General features: G+C 38.1%; 1 protein-coding gene and 1 long non-coding RNA gene across 5 annotated transcripts in view; one reads left to right on the top strand and one right to left on the bottom strand.

Moving 5' to 3' along the window:
- The window catches only part of LOC129527856 (uncharacterized), a 114,465-nt gene that overhangs the window by 26,773 nt on the left and 60,001 nt on the right, over positions 1 to 27,691 (bottom strand). The gene's annotated exons all lie outside the window — the stretch shown is intronic.
- MYH4 (myosin-4) lies at positions 1,539 to 27,535 on the top strand. 3 transcript variants are annotated; one of them, XM_004058586.4, is made up of 40 exons: positions 1,539 to 1,561; positions 1,762 to 1,810; positions 4,312 to 4,554; positions 4,680 to 4,823; positions 5,186 to 5,342; positions 6,076 to 6,103; positions 6,198 to 6,312; positions 7,141 to 7,233; positions 7,383 to 7,446; positions 7,597 to 7,695; positions 7,817 to 7,920; positions 9,729 to 9,867; positions 10,464 to 10,582; positions 10,684 to 10,833; positions 11,387 to 11,557; positions 13,075 to 13,384; positions 14,249 to 14,319; positions 14,903 to 14,990; positions 15,073 to 15,190; positions 15,510 to 15,633; positions 15,728 to 15,864; positions 15,995 to 16,250; positions 16,920 to 17,162; positions 17,477 to 17,653; positions 17,873 to 18,018; positions 18,299 to 18,389; positions 18,475 to 18,864; positions 19,354 to 19,480; positions 19,911 to 20,029; positions 20,157 to 20,353; positions 21,752 to 21,935; positions 22,015 to 22,180; positions 22,278 to 22,402; positions 22,672 to 22,980; positions 23,582 to 23,785; positions 25,439 to 25,564; positions 25,655 to 25,825; positions 25,902 to 26,006; positions 26,102 to 26,197; positions 27,276 to 27,535. In XM_004058586.4, exons 3-40 carry the CDS (start codon positions 4,351 to 4,353, stop codon positions 27,426 to 27,428), a joined length of 5,820 nt encoding a protein of 1,939 aa, XP_004058634.3. In that variant the 5' UTR covers positions 1,539 to 1,561; positions 1,762 to 1,810; positions 4,312 to 4,350; the 3' UTR covers positions 27,429 to 27,535. The 3 variants fall into 3 exon arrangements, with proteins under 3 accessions (XP_004058634.3, XP_018868908.3, XP_018868907.3); XM_019013363.3 differs by lacking the exons at positions 1,539 to 1,561; positions 1,762 to 1,810 and having other exon boundaries at positions 4,351 to 4,554; positions 6,198 to 6,305; positions 7,137 to 7,233; positions 27,276 to 27,464; XM_019013362.3 differs by lacking the exons at positions 1,539 to 1,561; positions 1,762 to 1,810 and having other exon boundaries at positions 4,351 to 4,554; positions 13,075 to 13,389; positions 14,251 to 14,319; positions 27,276 to 27,464.

Raw genomic sequence — 27,691 nt, 5'->3', positions numbered from 1 at the left:
AGAATATTATGGTCTTGTTTCAGAGCTTTCAAAATCTGAGTGATCAGTCTATCTGTAATTGATCAGAGTTTTAACTATTATGTAAAGAGTCCTCACTATCTGTAATCCTATAACTCATCCTATGTATCTTGGTCTCATTCATATTTTCTTCTTTCATCTTTCAACTTCAAATACAGTAAATATAATACATACTTATAATGTCTGCAAGTCAGATGTTAAGTTCCAAAAGAAGTAAAAATAAATGAGTTGTGAAAATCTGAGAGAAAAAATAGAACAAGTTTCCTTCTGGCCTAGAGCCTAGCACTTTGGGTAAGTCGCTAGACTTCGGTGAGTTATTTTCATGGAGATTTTGTTTTTAACGCTTGACGACCTATTTCATAGGATTTTATCAAAATAAATTTTTAAAGTATAAAAGATTCAATCTATCAATGTGTCAAAGATAAATTCTAAGTCAACAGAATTATAAAAACAGTGATCTCATTAATTAGTAATTTAAGCCAGCTAATGATAGTTGAAAATATCTCACCAGAGCTCAGTTAGGGTCACACTTAGAGTAGGTATATTTCCTGCCATATTCAGTAACAGCTGTGTATGTAGCAAAACCATCAAAAGCCAATTTATGAGTATTATGGGCATATGTGATGGCCCACCCATCTTTTCAATCCACAGGGAGAATATTGTGGATACCATGACTTTCCTCCCACCTTAAATAAAAATATGCGGTACCCACCTCATTAGAGCTATAGCTAGTCATGAGAGTCTGCCCATGAACTAGGAATGCATGTTTGTGTCTCCTTCCATTATGCAGAGGAAACATGCATGGAACATCACACAGCATCCTGTTGTTCCTTCAGTGAAAACATACAAGCTGGAGATATCCATGGAAAGTCCTCCAGAAAAAGAACAGAAGCGTTTATATCTATTCTAAATCCCTTATGCCTCCCCCAGTGGTCCATCACCACTGCCTAATCTGAGAATTCACTTTCACCTTCATATTTAGACTTTCAGACTTTAAAAGAATCTATCGCCAGTCTTTCTAAAATCCAGACTGTGGCTAGGAATGTTGTCTTAATATCCATCGCTCACTGCTTCCAATCATAGTGTCAGGTCTAAAATTCATTCCAGGCTCCTTAACGGCTCTAAGAACCAACAAATTTATTAATCCTAAATTCCTCACATCAGACTCATTCTGTTGGACCAATTTTATAGGCAGAGGAGTAAGTGGGAATCTGGCTTTGAATTCTGTGATGAATGATGCAACAGCCAAACTGGAGAAACAGTGTTAGAAGCCCTGAATCCCCCCCTTCCATCCCCTATCAAATGCCTATAAAGAACCCTAGATCATCCTCTGTTAAATTATTTATGGGTGTCAAGAAATATTTCTAATTATATCCATTCACAGCCACAGTCAGTGAATATTGTGCAAAGAGATTGCCAAAAACGGTTTTGCCAAGTAGGTTCCCAGCTAGGACAGCTGAGGTGGCTGCTGTGTTTGCAGAATGGTCTCTATAAAAGTGGAGCTGAGATGCCTCTGTCCCATCCTTCCTCAAAATTCTTGAAGGTATGTATATGTGGAAGAACACTTACTTTTACATTCCTGATGATGACGATTTTTCATTTAAGGGATATCTACTGCTTCCCAAATTTTAATTATTCTTTCCAACATTCTTAAGGACGACATTGTACACAACATAGTTACTAGTATTTTGTGATTAAATGGGGAAAAAAAAGCATCCCACATTCTCTTTTTTCTTTCAACAGTAGTTGTCTGCTTTGAGCCTGCCACCTTCTTCATCTGATAATACAAGAGGTAAGAATAATTTATTATTACACTCTAAAGAACAAAGGAATCTCTATATTGCTACATCTTAATGAGCTACCATTTTATTTCCTAGTTTAGTATTGGGAATAGGATATCGGGGCAGCTGTTCTTTAAAAATGCCTTCTCATAAAATTTTGACTTTTCAGGCCACTTAATCAAACAAAGCTTAATGAAACTTCTCTTTCACATGTTGTTAGAACTTCAGAAAGAATGCAGCCATCATATGTAATATTTAATGTGAACTACTACTCCAACTTAACCCATAAAGATATATCAGAGAGACCGCATGATAAAATCAAGGTGTGTTTATCTGGAAGTCGATATTTCTAGGTGCCAATCCAGGCTTTTCACTGATTCTATTTGCCTGGGTCAAGCCAGTTAGCCTTTATGTGTCTCGAAATACAGTGTGTTGCAGTGGAATTAACAAACCTGCATTTAGCGGAACAGGACTCATGTCCCAGTACCGCCACTTATCACCCACCTCTATGACACTGAATGACCCTTAACCTTTCTAGGCCTTAGTTTCCTCATCAGTAAACGAGGAGGCTGGATTCTATTGACTGCTAAGGTCCTGCCAGCTCTTGCCAACTGTGATTGAAGTCAGTGGTTTTCAAGGACTCCTCCACAGAATCAAAACATTTAATGGAACCCTGCTAATGGAGAATCAAAACTAATGGAATCCTGCTAATTGTTCATGTGGAGACATGTACTTTTAGTATTATGTTAAGGATATATATAATCATGAAAACCTATTCTACACTTAAGAATTATTTTAAATGAGTTTATATTTAACATAGCAGCTATATTCATTTAGAAAAGAAAAGAAAACACTGTTCATGTGGAAATGTTCCTTCCTTAAACTTGAGGCAATGATCACTGTGTGGGTGGATTCAAGAACCCCCTGCAACAACCTGAGGCTCTATGGGGGCTTGATCCCCAAGTTGGGAAACAATTAATCTATAATAAGACAGGAGATGGGAAGGGTAGCAATCATCTTTCTGTGTTTCCTGGATACACTGCATTATAGTAACCTCCACGTGGTAGTGTGTTGTTAATTCAAGTTGCCTGGTGTAAAAACAAACAAAGAAACAAAATATAATGTAATATAAATAACATTTCTTCTTCAAAGAAAAAAAACCTGACATTAAATGTTCCAATATATATCCCCTGAAAATATGTCTAAGTTTCACAGTGTCATCAGGACACTGTTACAGGTAAGACTGATTTTGAAAACAGAGTATGTGGAAATTCCATAGCTAACATTTTAAGTTGAGGGAAAGTTAATGCTGATGACAAAAGATCAAGACTCTGGAAAGCCTACAGAAGGTGGTGGCTATTGCTGTTGTTGTCGCCATCATTGCTGTCATTGTCATTGGCAACCAAGACACTTCTGCTCCACAGAGGTCACCTTCTTTTATTCTGGCCACTCACCCTGTCCTTGCCATCAGGACAGCAGGACTTATTTTATTTTCTCATAATTAATTTGTCAGTAGGGAAAATTTTTTAAGTTCATTTTGGCTTGAAACTTTATACTGGCTATCCATTTCAGAAAAATATTTAGAAGACTGGTTGGTATTTTTAAAAAGAGGAGAAGAAAGAACGAGATTATAAACCTAAGAAAATAAGAATCAGATTTTAAAATATGTTAGGTTGAAATCCAACTAAAAACAAAGAGAAATACAGACTCAACACATACAATCACTATAAAATTTTATTAAAAATTAAGAAGTTCTTTTTCTCCAAGAATCTTTTAAAGATGTTTTTGGTTTAGATACTACTTCTGACTTTCAAACAACTTCAAAACTAATAAAGGAGATTTTAATTTTAACTTAGGGCAAAATTATATGTTGGATATTCAGCTTTCATTGTAGTTATTTTTTCCTTTACTTACCTAATACCTGTCAGTTAACTAGGTGTTTATTTGTAATGATTAGATCTGGACTTATGTCCTGAAAGAACAGGTGTATCTGTCTACATTCAATTTTAGTAAATCTGACATCCAATTTTAATAATTTGGGATGAGAGGAAAATTTGCCTAAAGATCTGTATTTGAGTTTTTAAGACAGGTTCATTTATATTGTAAAGCCAGTGGAAACAGTTATTGTCCATTTCTTTGTATCATCACGATGTTAAGAGGGGGAAGTTGGAAATAAGAAAGAAAAGCAGCAAGAAAAAGAAAAAATTCTGAACATGCTTGGAGCATCACAAATGTTGCTGATTGAATGTTGATTCCTCCACATTTCTCAACTAAGGTTTACAACATAGAGGATGGAACTTAGGCTTAAAGTATCACAAAAATTAAGCTATCAACATAGTGCTTTCAAATCAATGAGCTGATCTCTCAGCTCCTTGACATAGTACACAGGAGTGGTCCCTAAAGGCAGGAGTGAGGAAACAAGCATGGAAAATTAAGCACATTAATATGAAATCAACAGAACAATTCTCCACCCCAACCCTGAATCATCATTTGGCTCTGTTTCTTCCTCTAGGTATACCTAGTCCAGTATTGCCATCAATAACCTGCAGCCATGAGTTCCGACTCTGAGATGGCCATTTTTGGGGAGGCTGCTCCTTTCCTCCGAAAGTCTGAAAAGGAGCGAATTGAAGCTCAGAACAAGCCTTTTGATGCCAAGACATCAGTCTTTGTGGTGGACCCTAAGGAGTCCTATGTGAAAGCAGTAGTGCAGAGCAGGGAAGAGGGGAAGGTGACAGCCAAGACCGAAGCTGGAGCTGTGAGTAAAAACACCTGGAGCTGATTAGACTCTGCCTCATTTTGGGTTAATTTAGGTGACATTTTTTTGACCTTGCCTTTTCTGCTACTTATTTGATATGCACTGGCTCTTTCTTTTCTTAACAGACTGTAACTGTGAAAGAAGACCAAGTCTTCTCCATGAACCCTCCCAAATATGACAAGATCGAGGACATGGCCATGATGACTCACCTGCATGAGCCTGCTGTGCTGTATAACCTCAAAGAGCGTTACGCAGCCTGGATGATCTACGTGAGCACCCTTTCAACGCTATTTCTCACTCACTCCACATTCTACACATGTTAGCTAAAATAAATTAAGGGCTTTCAATACATTTGGCTATTGCACTGTTCTTTTATGACCAATTGTTTGGTTAATGTTGTAAACTCTGATATGTTTTAAAATGTACATGTGGAAAACCATTTACTTAACTGAATTAGTTGAAAAACTGAAGCATTTTGTGCAGCAGCAATGATGGAGGGAGGCAACAAATGAATGAAACTTTATGAGAACTAACACAGTACTTAGGTCCTGCTCTACTTGCCCTTAAACAGTATTTCCAAGATAGATAAACAAGGTGATTGCTGATCAAGCAACCCCATCCTTTCCCACAGACCTACTCGGGCCTCTTCTGTGTCACCGTCAACCCCTACAAGTGGCTGCCGGTGTACAACCCTGAGGTGGTGACAGCCTACCGAGGCAAAAAGCGCCAGGAGGCCCCACCCCATATCTTCTCCATCTCTGACAATGCCTATCAGTTCATGCTAACTGGTGAGTGAGAATTACAATTTCCATAGCCGTTTGTAAAATAGTTGTATACTGATATCAGAAAAAACATAGGGCTAGTATTCTGAGAATAAATGTTCAGCACAAACATGATAACAGAAATAATAAAATTAGGGAAATATATTTAGAATAAAATGTACTAGTTCCAAACATAGAAGAAGTTTTGCTTAGATTTCTATGCTAAGCACTAGTTCCAAAAATAGAGGAAATTTTGCTTAGATTTCTATGCTAAAATCCAAATTAACTAATGCTAGCTCCACCTCAAAATTAATTAAATTTAGGCATCAACTCTGCATTTGAATTATAGATAATACATAATCTCTCCTAAAAAGTAAGTTTTGAAGACTCACAGTGACAAGTTATCACAAGCACAGTACAAAACTTTAAATTGGACATTGACATAATTTTGTACTATGAACCAGGTGACTGGATGGGACACAAAATTGTTATTAATCTGATATTGATAGATTATTCTCATGGATAAAATGGTAAAATGATGCATTACATAGTCTATACATTAGAAAGGTAATGGGATTATTAATTAGCACATCTTTGATACTTATTTTTAGAAAAACCTTATGAGAAGCAAAGCACAAATTCATATAGTTATTTTTGCAAATGGGGAGTTTTAAAAGACAATTTTGAGTTTATAAGTACTGCGTTGACCTATGTGTTAAGTGTGTTTTTCTAAATATTATCTTTGGCTTCTCTTTTACAGATCGTGAAAACCAGTCAATCCTGATTACGTATGTAGATTTCGTTACTTTCTTTCTGTTTTGATCATTGTAGTAGCTACTACTACCTTAGATTCTGACCTTTTCTTCTGTTTGAACTTGATAGTGGAGAATCTGGTGCAGGGAAGACTGTGAACACAAAGCGTGTCATCCAGTACTTTGCAACAATTGCAGTTACTGGAGAGAAGAAAAAAGAGGAACCTGCCTCTGGCAAAATGCAGGTGGGCATGATATTCATCTAAGGACAGAATAACATATTTTAAAATCTAACCACGTGCACATCAACAGTAGACTGTATAAAGAAAATGTAGTATGTATACACCATGGAATACTATGCAGCCTTAAAAAAGATCAAAATCATATTTTTTGCAGCAACATGAGGAGGCCATTGTCCTAAGCGAATTAATGCAGGAACAGAAAACCAAATACAGCATGTTCTGTTATAAGTGAGAGCTAGACATTGAGCATGAATGGGCATAAAGATGGGAAGAATAGACACTGGAGACTACTAGATGGGGAAGGGTAGGAGGGAGGCAAGAGCCAAAAAACTACCTATTGGGTACTATCTATGCTCATTACCTGGATGACAGGATCATCCATACCCTAAATCTCAGTGTCATGCAATATACCCACGTACAAACTTGCACATGTATCCCCTGAATCCAAAATAAAGGTTAATTTTTTTAATTGACTGTGGTGCTTCAAAATCATAGCAGCCAATTGCAAGTGATGCCAGAATTTGGAAAATAACTCTTGGAAGAGCTCATGAGAATGAGATGAATAGGGCAATGTATTGGCAAGTATAATAGGCAAAAATTCTCACAATCATTTTTTAGGTGCTTTTCTGGGCCTGGGGGATGCAGAAATCAAGACCACATCACTGGAGTGTCCCACTCTCCTTCCCAGTTTACCTTCTTTTTAACTCATTTTAGAATGCCTTTCCCAAAGTTACAGAATACTGTGCAGGGGCAATGGGGAAGGGAAAGAGGTCAATGGGAAATTATTTACTGCAACTTTTTTCTTTGTCTGTCTTATTCATTTCTCTTAAGGGGACCCTTGAAGATCAAATCATCAGTGCTAACCCCCTACTGGAAGCCTTCGGCAATGCCAAGACCGTGAGGAATGACAACTCCTCACGCTTTGTAAGTCTCTTGATCTTCATTTTCATGAGGATCAGCACTGACTCTTGTGTGCATGTGGTGTCAATATTTTTTCCACCTGTTTGGTCCACAGCTAAAGAAATAGTTTCTGATTTTAATGTGTACAATAATCCCTCCTTTTCTTTTTTAAGGGTAAATTCATCAGGATCCATTTTGGTGCCACAGGCAAACTGGCTTCTGCAGATATTGAAACATGTAAGTTAATAAATATTAGTGATTGAGAATCTTTTTCTTTGTGGGTACATATTAGAAAATCTTGTACTTATTTCTGTTGTGTGAAATTTTCAAACACTTAATTTTTCACTGTGGTATCTTCTTTTAAATGAGCTTAATCTGACTTTCCAGATCTGCTAGAGAAGTCCCGAGTTACTTTTCAGCTAAAGGCTGAAAGAAGCTACCACATATTTTATCAAATCATGTCCAATAAGAAACCAGAGCTCATTGGTAAGACACGTCTTTGATTTATTTCTACCAAAGAATAACAGCCCTTCTAAGAAGCCTCTCTGAAATGTTTTTGATGACCAAAGCAATGCTGTCTATATATTGTTCTTTTCCATGTGTTCAGAAATGCTTCTGATCACCACCAACCCATACGACTTCGCATTTGTCAGCCAAGGGGAAATTACTGTGCCCAGCATTGATGACCAGGAAGAGCTGATGGCCACAGATGTAAGTAATAGGTACAAAGTAGTAAAAAGTAAATTCATTTTCCAGTGTACAACACTCTCCTCTATTAGGGTGGAAAGCAGTGGCAGAAAGACTATAAATAGGTAATACAACCCTTTGGGCTTTCTTACTTTTGGAAAAAAATTGTAGGATATTTCAATACCCTCCCCCTACATGTGTTAAAAAGCTTTCACTGCCTGTAATAAATGTTGGGTCTTTAGTATTCCTTAGCTAGTGGGCTCCTTTCATTCTATCTTTCTTATTAGTCATTTTTGGTTGATATTTATGCTCCAATATTACTGTTTCTCTGCTATTTTATGCCAGACCTCACACCCAAGATTCTGGGAAGGAACTGCAATATTATTACAACTAAACATGGAACTCCCACTGTTCTTCTACAGTCACACGTAAACATAAGCCTTATTTTGAATAAACCTCTGTAGGCTAATGATATATCCCTCTCTACTCCCTAAGCAGCATTAGAAGAAGTGGGTTGTCTACTTCAAAAACACTCATTTTGGGGACTCCATAAGCCTTTATATTTATTTTTGAAACAACGCACTCTCTCCCCACCATCACCTCTTTTTTAAGGATTATTGCTTTTTGGCTTACTTTCTTTATATGTAAACTTTATGTATATTTCATGTTTTCTTTTGATTTCTGAATAATCTTCCTTATTTTTAACTTTAATATCAGTGGTACTATCCCAATACCCCCAAGTTAGGGTTGACAGTGCTTGCAAAACTGCTTTTTCTATTAAAATATTATTTTCAAGAAGTCAATAATTCATTTGTGTGGCTTTATATTATAAATATCAGCTTGTACTCTCTACAACTTATTATTATCTTTGTATGTCCAAAAGTGATAGGGAGTTAAGAAACACACCCTGGTCTGCGAGGTTAAAAAAATGTAGCAGTCTTGCTCTAAGACTTCCGTAATAATGTCTAGTTTCTGTAAATAGGTAGAGTTAGTGAGCTGGAAGTGGAAGTCAATAATCTGGGAAAAGAGTCTTAGGTAAGAATGGTATAAACATACTTTCCTCTGCCTGCTCTGAATCCTGCCCCCATTTATAAGCCTTTTCAAAGCCTATGTGGGCAACTAAAAAGGTAATCAAAATTTGATAGAGAAAAAAGACACAGAAATATTACACTAAACGGCAAAATTCCTTCTTTTCATAAATGTCTCTTCTCTGCATGAGAAATAAATGACTAGGTAAAGTTTGCTACCCCAGGCATCTTGTGGTCACTGAGCTGTGGCTTGCTATCAGAGAGGCATGTGGAGAAAGACTCACAACCATTGCTGTTCTCCTCATACCCTCTTTCCAACTTTATCACTCATGCCCATTAGCAGGGGAAGGTAGACTGGGATTATGTATTAGGATAGGACAAATAGGAGAAGAAGGAGCAACAGAGAGACTCGTGAGACTGGAGAAAAGAAACAAAAATAGCCAAAAGACCAAGAGGAGCATGTGCCTGAGAAGCAAAGGGGGGCTGGGGTGGAGAAAAGGGGCAAAGCACTGGCCTTGGCATCAAAAGTCATGGCTCTTAGTCCTGGTTCAGTGAGTGTGGACAAGTCACATCATATGCTGTAACCAAATGGACTCATGACTCAAATGGAAAGACTGATGCATACCTCTTGGTGTTGCCATGTGGATCAAAAGGTAAAGCATATGAGTACCTTTTGAAGATGGCAAAGTGCTAGTCAAATATAAGGCAAGGCGTAATGAGAAAAAAGTGGGAGACAGTCCCAGTGTTCTGAGGGATTCTTCCATGGTGCTAATTGGGGATGAGCAAATTCAACTCTTTTGACAGAGTGCTGTGGACATCCTGGGTTTCACTGCTGATGAAAAGGTGGCCATTTACAAGCTCACTGGAGCCGTGATGCATTACGGGAACATGAAATTCAAGCAAAAGCAAAGGGAAGAGCAGGCAGAGCCAGATGGCACGGAAGGTACCACCCCCTGTTGGTATCTTCCACTTGACAAAGCTGACATAGTGAACTTTTCAGAGGCAGGGACCATGTTTTTACTTTCTCTGACCTAGCTTGTGAAGGGCAAAAGTATTACGAGAAGGAAATTACACACTGCCTGATGTTTTACATTATTGAGCAGATTTGTGATTTCTGCTCATTCCATTATTCGTTGGCTTTTCGTAAGCTCATATTTGCTATTTGACTAAAACATATTTTATTTCAGTGGATAATCTGTGTGCCCACAGGCACTGAAAGAAACAGAGATCTGAATATTTCTGTCACTACTCCTGTAGGTTAGGGTTTCTCAAATTATTTTTATCTGTGGTCTACTTTTGCCAGGTTAAATATCACAGACAGCATCAATTCCCCAACCTCCAATTTATCATCACAAGAAATGACTAAAATTAGTGCAAGTGGTGGCAATGCTTTTGAGGCAATATGAACAAATGAAAAGGTTTCAATGACATTTGCACATCTTACTTTTTGAGTGAAACCTTTTTTCTTTGTCATCATCATTTACATTTTAAATTGTGTAAGCCATGGTCAGTTTCACCATTCTCACCTTGTTCACACAGTTGCTGACAAAGCTGCTTATCTGACAAGTCTGAACTCTGCTGACCTGCTCAAATCTCTCTGCTATCCCAGAGTCAAGGTCGGCAATGAGTTCGTCACCAAAGGCCAGACTGTGCGGCAGGTAAACATGACTTAAATTCTCTGATTTATTTGAACTGCAAGTGACTCAGGAGTTCATCACTGTTTTCAATTTAAAAAACTAAACTATCACTTCTGTTGAAGGTGTACAACGCAGTGGGTGCTCTGGCCAAAGCCATCTACGAGAAGATGTTCCTGTGGATGGTCACCCGCATCAACCAGCAGCTGGACACCAAGCAGCCCAGGCAGTACTTCATCGGGGTCTTGGACATTGCTGGCTTTGAGATCTTTGATGTGAGTAGTGAACTGACAGAAAATTAGCAAGTGCAAATCCTCAGTCATTTTATCAATCTTGTTAGAGCCTACAAAATCACATTTACAAAATGTACCTTACAAAATATACAAATGTAATTAATTCCTACTGAAAAGAGTCTTTGAAAAAGATATGAAAAGTAAACAGGTATAAATAGGAAAAGAGAAAATTCTATTCTTTTGAGTCTAGAAGTCTCAAAATTTGATCCCTGAGAGGTTAAAATAGTCAAAATCTATCCTGGATCCAAGCAGATGAGCATGAAAACACCTTTTTAAAATTACTCTAAGGAAATATTTCAGAGTCCTCATTTAACAGTATTTTGCCTAGTATGCATGATCTCATGCAGTTACTTGGAAAATAAGTATTCAAAGAATCAATTCTACTTTGTTTACAACTATATAATAGGAAAACAATCTGAAGGTTTATAATTTAATAAACCAAAATGCCTTAAATTCAGAAGAAAATACTAATAGATACTCTGTAGATAGAATACTTAAGTTATGTGTAATTTCCTATATTTATCTTGTCCTGTAGTTCAACAGCCTGGAGCAGCTGTGCATCAACTTCACCAACGAGAAACTGCAACAGTTTTTCAACCACCACATGTTTGTGCTGGAGCAGGAGGAGTACAAGAAGGAAGGCATTGAGTGGGAGTTCATTGACTTCGGGATGGACCTGGCTGCCTGCATCGAGCTCATCGAGAAGGTTCATATCACTTTTCTAGCTTTCAAAACATGAAAACCAAATTGCTTGCCTCCCTGTGCTTAATCACACTCCCTGTTCTCAAAGAACAAGCAGTGCCGTTTCCTGACACACTCATATATTCTGATTGGTTGTGAGGTATGTTCCAAGTGATCTATTAATAAGTAGAGCAGTTTGTAGAAAAATGTTTATCACTCACACACATATGGATTCGCATTTATCCCTCTAAAAACTTAATTCTCTCCCACTTTTCTTCCTACACGATTTCATGCATATGGGAGAAAGGGATGAAATTACAGCTATTCCTCTGGGTTGTGTAATTAACCCTGGTGTACCCATGACAGTGTATTGTGCATTTATCATCATCCCTCATGTGTAACAAGGCAGGCTATGTCAACATGTCTTAAAGATTGGAAGGTTAGTCCTTCAACTGTTGCAGTCATTAAGTCTTTCTCCGTTCATGATAACTACTGAATAAACACCAAACCTCTGTATCACTTACCTAGAAAATGGGCCCTGAATTCCCCATTACTAAGCGGGTGGAGCAACAGTTACATCAGATCTAGATATGTTAACACTCATCAAGCAATCGTTAAACACTTCCAAAAGTATCTTGGGAGCTTGTCATATACTTATTGATATCAATAAAGTGTAGTGTGAACCTTACCCTAAACAGTGGGAAGGGAAGAGTAAATGCAATTGCCACCTAGGAAAACTTAAAATACTCAGGTTAAAATTCACAAAAATATGAAAGATAAGAGTTTAAAACCAGACTAGGTCTGCACAATTTGGGGAAAAGATATGTTAATTTGGTGATATAATATCTCTACTATTCATGAAAACTTTATGGTCCTCAGAAAAGGCATTTATTTTATTCTCTAGTATTTCAGTTTCTGTATCACCAAAATAGTCTTAGGGGTACAATTTGTGAATTTGTTAAATCATCAATGTTGAATTTTCTTTCAGTCTTTCCTATCAAATACATTAAGAAAAAAGCCAAACTCTTAGAAAGCAAAACCAAATTACTATCACTTCACTCCACAGTGGTAGAGAATATAGGTTAAAGTACAGAATTTTAATGATACAATATAAGACGCAATTTTCTCCTAGGAATGCATCATTTTTAGTCCTTACACATAATCTCTCTTCCCTTCATACTTCTGTCACCTCTAGATTCGAGGTAAAGGAAGTTATATTGTCAGTAGGAAAGAAAGTAGTCAGATATATACATTTATGGAATAAAGAATTCAATTGTGAAGTGATGTTTTCAGAATCTGATTTTATACACTGAACATAAAGTGTGCCAAATAGCTCAGATGTATTTTTTTTAACTGAGTCTTTCTAGCAAGTATATTTCCCATATGTTCTGGGTACATAATGATTGCTTCACATGTCATGCCTATTTAATTTATCATTCAAAGTCTTCTTCTGAAACATTGTATTTTCAGTTTTCCATCAATTACATGGAGCATAACTTTCTGAGGGACTCATCATTATTATCCCTTTTTTCCTCTTCTTAGCCTATGGGCATCTTCTCCATCCTAGAAGAGGAGTGCATGTTCCCCAAGGCAACAGACACCTCCTTCAAGAACAAGCTGTATGAACAACATCTTGGAAAATCCAACAACTTCCAGAAGCCCAAGCCTGCCAAAGGCAAGCCTGAGGCTCACTTCTCACTGGTGCACTATGCCGGCACCGTGGACTACAACATCGCCGGCTGGCTGGACAAAAACAAGGACCCCCTGAATGAGACTGTGGTGGGGCTGTACCAGAAGTCTGCAATGAAGACTCTGGCTTTCCTCTTCTCTGGGGCACAAACTGCTGAAGCAGGTCATGTTTAATAGCATTAATATGTTACAAGAGTCACAAAATAGATATACACTGTTCAACAGAGACAAATGTAGTTACAGCAAAACCTGACACGAAAACACTGGCCAATACATGCCTAATGAAAGAAAGTGTATTTAACAACTGTGATACAGTCTTACAGTCACAGACTTTCAGAGCTAAGTGACACTATGGAGTATTTAGCCCACAGCCTGATTTCACTCATGAGAAAACAAGAATCTCAGAGAGGTTAAGTGATTTGCTCAGGATCATAAAACTCATTTCTATCATTTTAATAGTATTGGTTCTTTCAAGGTTCTCCAGCTAGGCTGGAGATAAGGAAATCCTTTGTCAGGGCCCTAGTGCTTGGGGAACTGAAGTTCTGTTCTCTTAAGTGTTCTAAGACCAGATGTGCAAGTAACACCATGGAAGCACAGGCAAATGGGAGCCACGATTTCCCTGCAGGTGAGCAGAGGCTCACCTACCTGGGACCAAGTGTGCAACTCTGCCTGTTGTCCAAGTGAGGCCTGCACTAACAAGGCATTACTACTCTGTCTCCTTGGCCCTTCCTTCAGAGAACAGACATTGCTGACTTGGAGTAGGGGAGTCCCATCCCCTACCCACGTCTACCCCTTACACTCACAATTCTTTTGTTGTTGGTTTTTTCCTGAATGCCTATAAAGTCAGCCAAATCTTAGACTTTCTTAATCTACAATTGAGGGAGGAGAGATACGGAAAGAATAGGAATGATGCAAGTGAATGAGTGCAAATTTAAATTCTAAAGGGAATTTTGGCAGTCCTGATGTTTATGGATAGTACTTAAAAGGCAGTTGCAAATAACTTTATTTTTTCCATTTTGTTTTTTAGAGGGTGGTGGTGGAAAGAAAGGTGGCAAAAAGAAGGGTTCTTCTTTCCAGACAGTGTCAGCTCTTTTCAGGGTACAGTATATTCTTGAATTACAGATAAATACTTTCATTAAAAAACTAAACTATCAAAACAGAAAAATTTTTTAAAGATATTTATGGTGAAAGTGAATAAAGTAGTATAGTATACTTTTTAGTATACTACTAAAGGTTTTGTAAACTTTTTAAATGGCTTAGGAAAAAAAATTAGCACAAAAAAACAAACTATGTATCTCTTCACATCAATCTTTATGATACGTGAACCATTGCCCCTGAGCCCTACATCCAAGAGATGTGGTATTGTACAAATTTCACATGAAATCAAATGCTCTTTTAAAAATAACCACTGTATTCAATTACATCTCCTTCATGTGACAAAAATCTCAATACAAAGTTTCTCTGACTGGTGGTGCTTGAGAATAACAAACTGAAATTAACTGATTTTGTGTAATCTGTAATTTCCTACCTGTGTCTCACTTATATGATTCCTCTCTGTTATGATAATTTGTTTTTCCTTGAGACAGCTCATTAAAATGTGAAATGAAAGACAAACATTGATAGGGACTCTCATGTCGATGCAACTAGAAATGATTTTAAAACTTTTCATATGGTTCCACAGGAGAATTTGAATAAGCTGATGACCAACTTGAGGAGCACTCACCCCCACTTTGTGCGGTGCATCATCCCCAATGAAACTAAAACTCCTGGTAAGACATTTCTGATATCCAGACAAGCTCCAGTGTGTGTGTGATAGACCACGAAGTATGGCATGTGGATTCATTCTTTTAGGTGCCATGGAGCATGAGCTTGTCCTGCATCAGCTGAGGTGTAACGGTGTGCTGGAAGGCATCCGCATCTGTAGGAAAGGCTTCCCAAGCAGAATCCTTTATGCAGACTTCAAACAGAGGTTTGTGTCTCATTATTTTTCCCTTCCAATGTCTTAGTCTACACAAAATCACTATATAATTGCAACATTTTTAAACTTTTCCTTGAAAAATGACATGTAATTATTTGAAAATTGGTCATAAAGAAAGAAGCTTAGGTTTATATTATCATAAGTTTTTCATCATATCTTCCGAAGTTTTAAATAAAGCACTGACTTTTTAAATGGCATTTTGTTCACCAAAACTTAATCTATCATCTTTTCAATGATAGCTACCAAATGTTCTACTGTTTTTTTTTCAGTGAAGAAAAACCACATTTTTATATTCTTTTTATTCTGACAGATACAAGGTTCTAAATGCGAGTGCTATCCCAGAGGGTCAGTTCATTGACAGCAAGAAGGCTTCTGAGAAACTTCTAGGGTCTATTGAAATTGACCACACCCAGTACAAATTCGGTCATACCAAGGTATCACCAGTCCAAATTTCTATCTGTCATAATTCTATCACTTTCAGACTTTGCTGTAAGTGGAAATAACATATTTAACTTGTTCTTTCATAAGGTTTTCTTTAAAGCTGGCCTGCTGGGAACTCTAGAGGAAATGCGAGATGAAAAGCTAGCTCAACTCATCACGCGCACTCAAGCCATATGCAGAGGGTTCCTGATGAGAGTGGAGTTCAGAAAGATGATGGAGAGGAGGTGAGAGCCCACACACAAGTCTTCCTGCTCCACACTTTCATAAATGAATCCACTGCAGTCATTACTTTTGTTGAGTGATGATCACTTTCCACATTATTCTCCATTTGCATCTTTTTTTCTTTTCCTACAGAGAGTCCATCTTCTGCATTCAGTACAACATCCGTGCTTTCATGAATGTGAAGCACTGGCCCTGGATGAAGCTGTATTTCAAGATCAAGCCCCTCCTCAAGAGTGCAGAGACAGAGAAGGAGATGGCCAACATGAAGGAAGAATTTGAGAAAACCAAAGAAGAGCTGGCTAAGACAGAGGCAAAAAGGAAAGAACTAGAAGAAAAGATGGTGACACTAATGCAAGAGAAAAATGACTTACAACTCCAAGTTCAAGCTGTAAGTATTATACATTGCAGTTCAGCCACATCTTATTACTTTTAACGTTTTAAAATGAATGGTTTCCACTGAAACATTTATTCTGATTGTTTGCTGTTCAAAAACACCAAGACTCGGGCATAAAGAAGCAATAGATGCAAAGTCACATATCATGCTGCACACATTCATATGTGCATTCACACACAGTTTGGTCATCAGTGAGCAAATTCATAAAAATATCAGTAGACATTTTCCTTTATTTATGGAACTTTCTCTCAGATCAGATTATTCTTTCTTTAGTGTATTTTTGTGCATAAAATAGAAGTTATGTTGTTTTTATCAGGGCAGAGAAATGGCTAAGTTAATCCCCTCTTAAATGTGAGAAAACTGAGTCCTACAATGAACAAGTGACTTTTCCAAAGTTGCAAAGGTTAGTAAAGTGGCAGATTTTTGCCAAAGGGCTAGTTTTCCTGATTTGGCCTTCCACACATGAATATCTGAAGGAAATTTGTTATTATACTTGATCAGTAGATAACAGTATTAACATTTTGTCTGTTTCATTTTAAAAGTTAGCAACTGGTATACATGTTGACCAAACTGGTAGTCACTGAAATTTCCACCTTATAATAAATTATTGTGTGCTTGTAGATATAGCTCAGACAAATGAAAATGCTTAATTTCTCCCTTTAGGAAGCAGATGCCTTGGCTGATGCAGAGGAAAGATGTGATCAGTTGATTAAAACCAAAATCCAACTTGAGGCCAAAATCAAAGAGGTAACTGAAAGAGCTGAGGATGAGGAAGAGATCAATGCTGAGCTGACAGCCAAGAAGAGGAAACTGGAGGATGAATGTTCAGAGCTCAAGAAAGACATCGATGACCTTGAGCTGACACTGGCCAAGGTTGAGAAGGAGAAACATGCCACAGAGAACAAGGTACAAATTATGATCCATTTTAGAATATTTATAAGTACCTTCATACTGAAGTATTTTAATTAAAAATTTAATCTTAAGATGATTGAATATAAAAAATACCACTGTCATAACTATGTCATCTCTTTAGTCTTCACCACCTCAATCTACTTACTTGACCTTTACCTCCTATTTTTTCAGCCATTATAGGCCTGGGTTAGCTCCTGGTTCTCATTTTCCATCTTAGGCTGACATTATCCTAAGATACTACAGCATCATGTTTTTCATCAAGATAATAGGTTGTCATTGGCATTCCGGTCATCTGTTCTAATCTAAAGGTGAAAAACCTCACAGAAGAGATGGCAGGCCTGGATGAAAACATTGCAAAGCTGACCAAGGAGAAGAAGGCTCTCCAGGAGGCCCACCAGCAGACCCTGGATGACCTGCAGGTGGAGGAGGACAAAGTCAACACCCTGACCAAAGCTAAAACCAAGCTAGAACAGCAAGTGGATGATGTAGGTGTGAAAAAGAAAATGTTTCCCCTTGCAATGAAATAAACAATTGTGACATGAAACCAGCACTGATAGTCATAAGCCTTTAACGCTTGGTCTGTGAATAAAGTTTTTGTGCTATTTGTTGTATCTTTAAATTTTTTTCTTATGTATCTTTGAAGGCTACTAGCATAGGGTTCAGTGCTTAAGAGCTGAAATAAATAAAATGCATCATAAATTTAGCTTGAAGGATCTCTGGAACAAGAAAAGAAACTTCGCATGGACTTAGAAAGAGCCAAGAGAAAACTGGAGGGTGACCTAAAATTGGCCCAAGAATCCACAATGGATATAGAAAATGACAAACAGCAACTTAATGAGAAACTCAAAAAGTAAGTATGGTATAATTCAGCTATAACCTGCTTGTTGTATGTCAATGCAAATGAAACATACGCTAAAAAGATCTCCAAAATGTTACATCATGACATATGGAAAAAAATAATGACATCTTTGACCTTTTTATTTAATTAAACTAATACAATTATTAATCTGTAAAACATTGTACTACTCACTCCTTCAACACCAGCAGTATAAAAAAAGTCTTAGATTATACATAGAAAAGAAGATTGGTAAGAGAAGTGATTATAAGCTAATGTGTTGCTCTTCTAATAGGAAAGAGTTTGAAATGAGCAATCTGCAAGGCAAGATTGAAGATGAACAAGCCCTTGCAATGCAGCTACAAAAGAAGATCAAAGAGTTACAGGTAAGTTATAACCTCCACCTTTTCTGGGCATTACAGGAAACAAAACTGACATAAATTCACATTAATGTTGACATATCACAACCAGGCCCGCATTGAGGAGCTGGAGGAGGAAACCGAGGCAGAGCGGGCCTCCCGGGCCAAAGCAGAGAAGCAGCGCTCTGACCTCTCCCGGGAGCTGGAGGAGATCAGTGAGAGGCTGGAAGAAGCCGGTGGGGCCACCTCAGCCCAGATTGAGATGAACAAGAAGCGGGAGGCTGAGTTCCAGAAAATGCGCAGGGACCTGGAAGAGTCCACCCTGCAGCACGAAGCCACGGCAGCTGCTCTTCGGAAGAAGCACGCAGATAGTGTGGCTGAGCTTGGGGAGCAGATTGACAACCTTCAGCGGGTCAAGCAGAAGCTGGAGAAGGAAAAGAGTGAGCTGAAGATGGAGATCGATGACCTTGCTAGTAACATGGAGACTGTCTCCAAAGCCAAGGTCTTCATTAACTTGTGCCCTTTTCATCTTTATTTGCAACAATTCAAAATGACCAAGTTTATATATGACTATTTTTAGCCAAATTACACAAACATTAGATGGCATCTGAAGCTTAAACTTACTCCTAGTACACATTATTGTATTGAATCACTTAAGTTCTCTTAACTTCTTTGTAGAAAACACTTTAACCTTTGATACTATTACCATGAAAAAAATATGTAATTACAAAAAAGGTTTATCTAAAAACCATACTCTAAATGATGCAGAATTTAAATGATGTTCACACTTTCAAAGAGAATATAATTTTGATAATCATGTGTTCATTATTTAGCCAAATTAAATGCCTCTACTACTTTATAGCCACCATGCAAGATTGATAGAAAAGTAAATAAAAATCAGCCCCTTTCCACAGGTAGTTACAGATCTCTAAATCCCAGCCTCTGGAATAAAAATGTATTCTCTCTTCCTGTTTTCTACCTCTCACCCCAGGCAAACTTTGAGAAAATGTGCCGCACCCTAGAGGACCAGCTTAGTGAAATAAAAACAAAGGAAGAAGAGCAACAACGCTTAATAAATGAGTTGTCAGCCCAGAAGGCACGTTTACACACAGAATCAGGTCAGTAAATAAATAGCATCAGCCTTCGGAGAGGTGACGAATGAAAGACAAGCCTTTACCTACCTATCAAATACAAGTAATTTCTCAAGCTCTGTACATTCATTTATCATGTCTTACTTATTCCTCCATCTTTTTATTATGAGACAGTAAAATGCAATGATTCTAAGCTACAATTGGGGAAAAGAATTAAGCTCCCTGGGCTCAGGAGATTTTTTGTGACTCAGCATTACTCAAAAGTTCTCGAATTCTAAAATATCAAAGAAAACTCATACATTTTTTAAAAAGCAAGAAATAACCTTCTCAACAGCACTGAAAATCTTGAGGGGTTTTTTCATCATATGAAATAAGAGGGTTACAATGTCATTCCATTCTTTAAATTATTGTTTACCTAGACAACAGAACTAAATCATTGATGTTTTGTCTTCCACAGGTGAGTTTTCACGACAGCTAGATGAAAAAGATGCTATGGTTTCTCAGCTATCCCGAGGCAAACAAGCATTTACACAACAGATTGAAGAATTAAAGAGGCAGCTAGAAGAGGAGACTAAGGTGAGAATTCTCCAGCTGATACTTTCAATCACTTGAACTGTGCAACATAACACACTATTGAACTTTGCATAGAGAATTTCAATGATCAGAAGATAAACTTATATCACATAGTTTTTGGTTGGTCTAGGCCAAGAGCACTCTGGCCCATGCCCTGCAGTCAGCCCGCCATGACTGTGACCTGCTGCGGGAACAGTATGAGGAGGATCAGGAAGCCAAGGCTGAGCTGCAGAGGGGAATGTCCAAGGCCAACAGTGAGGTTGCCCAGTGGAGGACCAAGTACGAGACGGACGCCATCCAGCGCACAGAGGAGCTGGAGGAGGCCAAGTATGCGCTTTTAGTGCAGGGGGGCAGGAAGAAATAAAAGTAAAGGCAGTGAAGGAAAAATAGAAGAAAGAGAATATTCCAGGCTTGGGGACACATGAAAGACTTCAGCTTATTTTATTATAGGTTGGTGGATTCCACCATATTCTTCTTCTTAAAGCCCAGTGTATGTCCACTGGAGAATGGAATGAGACCAGATCCCTCCACCCATTCTGGTCCAGAAGCATCTTAAATTTCTTTCCACCAAGATGGATTATTAATTATCAGAATATTATTTATGAATTAAATAGAATTAGTATCTTTTAATAGAAGGAAAAATTGAGACATTGAGACTCTCTGGTAAATTACTATGAGTATTACAATTAACAATAATCAGTTTTTCCTTACCTGGAGTATTGAATGTTTATATTAAGGTTGTCATATGCTGTCATTATTTCAACTAACAACCTATATCAATGGATGTATTCACTAATTACACGTACTGTTTGTGGACTACAAGTCATGAGATTCACAGATTTACACACAGAAGGAAAAAAAGCATTATACTCCTAGTGAAAGAAGCCTTTCTAAATTTAATTTATCTCAGTAGTTGTTAAGAGTTAAACAGGATGAAAGAGTTTGTAGCAAGCATTTCCAGAGAGAGTTCTAGATAAGAGTGTGGGCTGGGAAAGGTCATGAATTACATAGGTTGGTGAAGAGTAGCAGATAAGATTTTAGAGGAAATTTGGGAAATGCAATAATGCAGTAATATTTATTATCAAAGGCCACCAAATCCAGAAAGTTACTGATTGATTGTATGACCCTGAACATATCACTCTGGGCCGCAGTTTCCTCATTTGCAAAATAAACAGAACCATACTAGAAAATGCTTAAAGATACTACTCAATGCTACCATTCCTTGGTGATATGCTTCCTGTTTATGGTTGCCATTTCTTCCTCAAAGTAAATAAAACTCAGCCCTTTTCCTCAAGTAGTTACAGATCTCTAAATCCCAGGTTTCAAAAGAGAAATGTATTGTCTCTTCCTGTTTTCTACTTCTCACCCCAGGCAAAGTTCAAGAAAATGTGCCACACTATAAAGGACCAGCTTAGTGAAATAAAAACAAAGAAAGAGGAGCAAATTTTCACATTGCTCACTCAGCTCTAGTGCTAACTTATATTCTCTTTCTCTCATACACACACATACACGTGCTTCGTAAATATGTTTGGCAATACCTGAGATGGATAAAAATAAGAACTCAACAGGGAAAACAGAATTCTAAGAGAGTGAAAATGTTTAGAAAAATTCAACAACTTGTAGACAACTCTTGGGGAAATATGCTTTCCTAGTCAGCAGTTTTATAAAGGGCACTGTGGTGACTCTGAGTCTGCTCTTGGTCACTCATACTGACCTAATTTTCAGGAAGAAGCTGGCCCAGCGTCTGCAGGATGCAGAAGAACATGTAGAAGCTGTGAATTCCAAATGTGCTTCTCTTGAAAAGACAAAGCAGAGGCTACAGAATGAAGTAGAGGACCTCATGATTGATGTGGAACAATCTAATGCTGCCTGCATAGCTCTCGATAAGAAGCAAAGAAACTTTGACAAGGTGGTCCACAGTACCAGCTCCCCCGGGGGAAACTGACATCATTCTTGGTTTCAGAGGCTTATTTTCTATATACTTCCAGGTTCTGGCAGAATGGAAACAGAAGTATGAGGAAACTCAGGCTGAACTTGAGGCCTCCCAGAAGGAGTCGCGTTCTCTCAGCACTGAGCTGTTCAAGGTGAAGAATGCCTACGAGGAATCCCTGGATCATCTTGAAACTCTAAAGCGAGAGAATAAGAACTTACAACGTGAGTCACTGTAATCATTCTATTTCAAAAATGGTAGGGAGATATCTTTTCAATTTTTCTTTCTACTCAACTGAAATTTCGTACTTTATTATTACAGAGGAGATTTCTGACCTGACAGAGCAAATTGCAGAGGGTGGAAAGCATATCCACGAACTGGAGAAAGTAAAGAAACAACTTGATCATGAGAAGAGTGAACTACAGACTTCCCTAGAGGAAGCAGAGGTACATTTTTCATTTGCTTAGCTCTGCATTATAAATAAATTGAAAATTAATAGCAACTGAGATCTCTATCATGTTGCAAATCTTTAGGGAATAACACATGTAATTCAGTGAAAAATACTGAATTGTACCTTGAGAATGCAGAGCTAATAGGCTACATTAAGACGTATGATAGTTTATGGGTTTTTTAATGCCTTCTTGGGGAAATTATCATAATGTGAAAGAAATAAAAAGCTCTTTAGGTAACCTAAATAAATGTTGCTTTTATTAAGGCATCTCTTGAGCATGAAGAAGGCAAAATTCTTCGCATTCAACTTGAGCTAAATCAGGTGAAATCTGAGATTGACCGAAAAATTGCTGAAAAAGATGAAGAACTCGATCAGCTAAAGAGGAACCATCTCAGAGTTGTGGAGTCAATGCAGAGTACACTGGATGCTGAGATCAGGAGCAGAAATGATGCTCTGAGGATCAAGAAGAAGATGGAGGGAGATCTTAATGAAATGGAAATCCAGCTGAACCATGCCAACCGCCAGGCTGCTGAGGCACTAAGGAATCTTAGAAACACACAAGGAATACTGAAGGTATGCTGGGGTAAATACACATAGTGTTGTACAGTCTCAGTGCTACTGTGTAACTCAAATTTTAATGTTTTACGAGGACTATGTGTCATAAATCACCTAAGCAACATGGTAATCAGTTCAAAGTTCAAAGTTATACACACACAACTGAAAAAGAGCTTAATTCTGGAAGGCCCAGGACAGAGTTTGCTTTGCTATCTGCAGAGAAGCACTGTGGTGAGGGGTAGGGAGATAGAGGAAGTGATGAAAGAGTTTGGCTACATGCCACTGCTTAAATCACTTCATTAATCTGGACTTCATTTGCTTAATATGTAAAATAGCACCACTGGATTCGCTGAAGTCTAAGGATACTTTCCTGATCCAAAATTTTGTAGAGCTAGCCATGGTATTTTTTAATGATTCAGGGTCTAAAATAATAAAACACCATGTTCTTTTGAGTAGAACTGCAACCCTCAGCTACAAAGAATTTATTATTAAAGGTACTTGCCGATTGCTTCTATCTAATTATACTCTAAGTCATTAAGATCAAAGAGTGTACATGACCATAAGTTTGCATTTGCTTTAAGTGCAGCATGAGTAAGAGGCTTTTTCTCTTTCTGTGTAGGACACTCAGCTACATTTGGATGATGCCATCAGAGGCCAAGATGACCTTAAGGAACAACTGGCAATGGTTGAGCGCAGAGCTAACCTGATGCAGGCTGAAGTTGAAGAGCTCAGGGCATCCCTGGAACAGACTGAGAGAAGCAGGAAAATGGCAGAGCAAGAGCTTCTGGATGCCAGTGAACGTGTGCAACTTCTGCACACTCAGGTGAGGTTCTAGACTATGGTTTAGAAAATGTACTCCCTGAAGCTGAAGATAATTTGAGAAGATAAGCTTGTTTATAAAGTAAAAAGTAGTCTTCGTCCCTTCCTGGAGCTCTGGAAAATGTACAGGGTGCTGTAAGGATTTACTGGGACCTAGCTGGTTCACAAGTATATTTATGGGCTGGCATAATCATGTTGAGTTGAAATAATCTGGAATTCTAGAAACTTTTATTTAAAAAGCACAGAAGACCATCTACAAATAAACATACACACAACATTTGTAGCTGTCTTGTCTTATGCAACTCTAAGCTACAAAAAGATAGGCAAATAAAATAGAGGAGAAAAACAAAAAGCCACTAAATAATATTTACGTATCACATATGCACAGAATGCTAACCTCATGGGATACAAAGAGAAGCTCTTTAGTTCAAATTCATGGAGGCCATTATTAATACTAGTTAGCATTTGTTGTATATAGTGAATTTGTTAAATAAATGGTGGTATATCCTCACAATGGCTAATATGTAACCACTGTAGTATGAATTTATTGCCATGGGAAGATGTTTATATTATAGTAAGTTAAAAAAGCAACTTAAAAATAATATAGGCTGTGTGATCTTTTTTCCCGTATAAACATATAGGAAACATCCAGAAGGATAAATAGAAGTTTATCCTTTATTTCTGGTGAGAGCACAGTAATTATTTTTTGTTTCTTGTCTGCTAATTTGTATGTTCTACTATCTTTTACAATAAATATATAGTACTGTATACTTCAGAAAGTTGCACTATATAAACATAACTATTGTAGAAGTGTTAAAATCACATGCTTTATATAATTTTAAAATCAAATTAATATGCAACATTTTTCTTATTAACAGTATCTGAAGTTGACTATTCCAAACACCATCAACTTGCCAAAAACAGAAGGGATTCTTGGCTCATTTTTATCCCAACAAGACTACTATTTTTTTTTTTTTTTTTTTTTTTTTTTTGAGAAGGGGTCTCACTCTGTCGCCCAGGCTGGAGTGCAGTGGTGCGATCTCGGCTCACAGCAAGCTCTGACTCCCGGGTTCACGCCATTCTCCTGCCTCAGCCTCCTGAGTAGCTGGGACTACAGGCGCCCGCCACCACACTCGACTAATTTTTTGTATTTTTAGTAGAGACGGGGTTTCACCGTGTTAGCCAGGATGGTCTCGATCTCCTGACCCCGTGATCTGCCCACCTCGGCCTCCCAAAGTGCTGGGATTACAGGCATGAGCCACTGCGCCCAGCCAACAAGACAACTATTTATGCATTTATAAATATGGAGCCAACCAACATGAGTTAATAGCTAAAAATTACTGATTCATTTTAAATGAGCTGTGGTGTGGTGCTCCATGGTACAGCACTTTGAGTTTTGTGGGCTGTGTTTCATGCTTACAAATGGCAATGGTAATAGTTGAATATGTTTGACATCAAAAATTAAATTTAGAAGTTTGATTAAAGAGCTATATATAGAAAGGAGAAAAGGCATAAACTTAGAATTATCTTCTAATTTGGTTTTTATTCTAAACATTTCTTATGATCAATAATTTTTGCCTGTGTACACTAGGTAAAATGACAATGTGAATTGTTATAAGTAAATGTGCTTCTCTTCTCTTTCATTAATTTGAAACAGAACACCAGCCTGATCAACACCAAGAAGAAGCTGGAAACAGACATTTCCCAAATCCAGGGAGAGATGGAGGACATCGTCCAGGAAGCCCACAATGCAGAGGAGAAGGCCAAGAAGGCCATCACTGATGTAAGCAAGATGAGCATTTGTCTTACTGACACATGCATGCTGCCTGCTATTATCAGAATTCATTATTTTCAAAATTTATTTGCTAACTAGGCTGCCATGATGGCTGAGGAGCTGAAGAAGGAACAGGACACCAGCGCCCACCTGGAGCGGATGAAGAAGAACATGGAGCAGACCGTGAAGGACCTGCAGCACCGTCTGGATGAGGCTGAGCAGCTGGCGCTGAAGGGTGGGAAGAAGCAGATCCAGAAACTGGAGGCCAGGGTGGGTCTCCACAACCTCACTCAATTCCTTGTGGCCAGTTACAGCCAAACTGGTAAACATCTTTGTTCCCTTCCAGGTGAGAGAGCTTGAAAGTGAGGTGGAAAGTGAACAGAAGCGCAATGTTGAGGCTGTCAAGGGTCTTCGCAAACATGAGAGAAGAGTGAAGGAACTCACTTACCAGGTGACCAGTGTTTTCATATCTTCCAGGCCTATAGTTTTCAAGAAAATCATGAGTTGTTTTAAAATAATGGCACTATCTACTTGCACCTCTTTCAGACTGAGGAGGACCGCAAGAATATTCTCAGGCTGCAGGACTTGGTGGACAAATTGCAAACCAAAGTCAAAGCTTACAAGAGACAAGCTGAAGAGGCTGTGAGTATCTCCACAGTGGAAATGAAAGGTTCAGATGCACATCCAGGTTTTTTGGGGCCTAAAGTTTATAGAATTTAGGGGGGTTTCTTTAAATTGGGAATACATAATTAGGTATGAACATGAATATTTAGAATGAGAAAAATGAACCAAAAATTACTGGAGCCTTACAGATTTGAGTTTATTTCTTCTGAGACCTCTTTAAGCAATTTTCCAGACATGTTAACATACAAATGTTTCTTGGTTGCAATCCACTTCCCTCCCTATCTAGAACATTCTACAACCCCCAGCACTCATATGGACCTGTGCAAATGAGAGTATGAATTCTAAGCTTCATTTAACTTCATGATAAATCCATCTTGGGACTTTTTTTTTTCAATTCGGCTGCAGTTATCTTTTTCATTCTGTTAATTCTGAAACCTTCTTTAGGGTTCTTGGCACCAAATGCCACTACTGCACCTATTTTTTTAAAGTTTCTTTTTTAGAAACAAGATTGAATTCAGATCCCTGCTACTTTGTTCTTCCAGTTATCGCTGCAGCCTCTTCAGTTTGCCAGAAAGAGAGTCAAGTGAGAGAGAGACTTGAGGAGGGTCATAAGCACATTCATTTACATAGGCGAGTTTGTGGGATGCCTTGCTCTCAAATAACTATGTTACTAAATAATAATGCCTTTTTCTCTTCTTTTTTTTTTTTTCGAGGCAGAGTTTCGCTCTTGTTGCCCAGGCTGGAGTGCAATGGCACAATCTCAGCTCACTGCAATCTCTGCCTCCTGGGTCCAAGAGATTCTCCTGCCTCAGCCTCCTGAGTAGCTGGAATTACAGGCATCCACCACTACGCTGGGCTAATTTTAGTAAAGACGGGGGTGTCACCATGTTGGCCAGGCTGGTCTCGAATTCCTGACCTCAGGTGATCCACCCGCCTCAGCCTCCCAGAGTGCTGGGATTACAGGTGTGAGCCACCATGCCTGGACAACGGAGCCTTTTTCTTTCTCATTCATGAGGCAAATCCTGAAGTAACAAAAGCAATAACAATCAGGAAATGTCCAATTTTCTTGTTATCTCAAATGCATCTCTGTTTTCAGGAGGAACAATCCAATGTCAACCTTGCCAAGTTCCGCAAGCTCCAGCACGAGCTGGAGGAGGCTGAGGAACGGGCTGACATTGCTGAGTCCCAAGTCAACAAGCTGAGAGTGAAGAGTCGGCAGGTTCACACAAAAGTCATAAGTGAAGAGTAATTCATTCTAATGAAAGAAAATGTGACCAAAGAAATGCACAAAATGTGAAGTTCTTTGTCACTGTCCTGTATATCAAGGAAATAAAATCTTTAGATAATTTTGCATCTAAAAATACATTTGTCTCTTAATTATAAGCTCTTTAGTGCTATTAGAACTAATTCCTTTATTCAACATTTGTGGAGTTCCTAATATGTGCAATCAGAGATAATAACAAAAATGAATGTAGGCAGTGAACCCAACTTTAATAGAAGGTAAATGAAATA

The sequence above is a fragment of the Gorilla gorilla genome, chromosome 19, assembly GCF_029281585.2.
Source record: "Gorilla gorilla gorilla isolate KB3781 chromosome 19, NHGRI_mGorGor1-v2.1_pri, whole genome shotgun sequence".
NCBI classification, from domain to species: Eukaryota; Metazoa; Chordata; class Mammalia; order Primates; family Hominidae; genus Gorilla; species Gorilla gorilla.
Note: the sequence above shows the minus strand (reverse complement) of the source record. Positions and strands in the feature narration are given on the sequence as shown.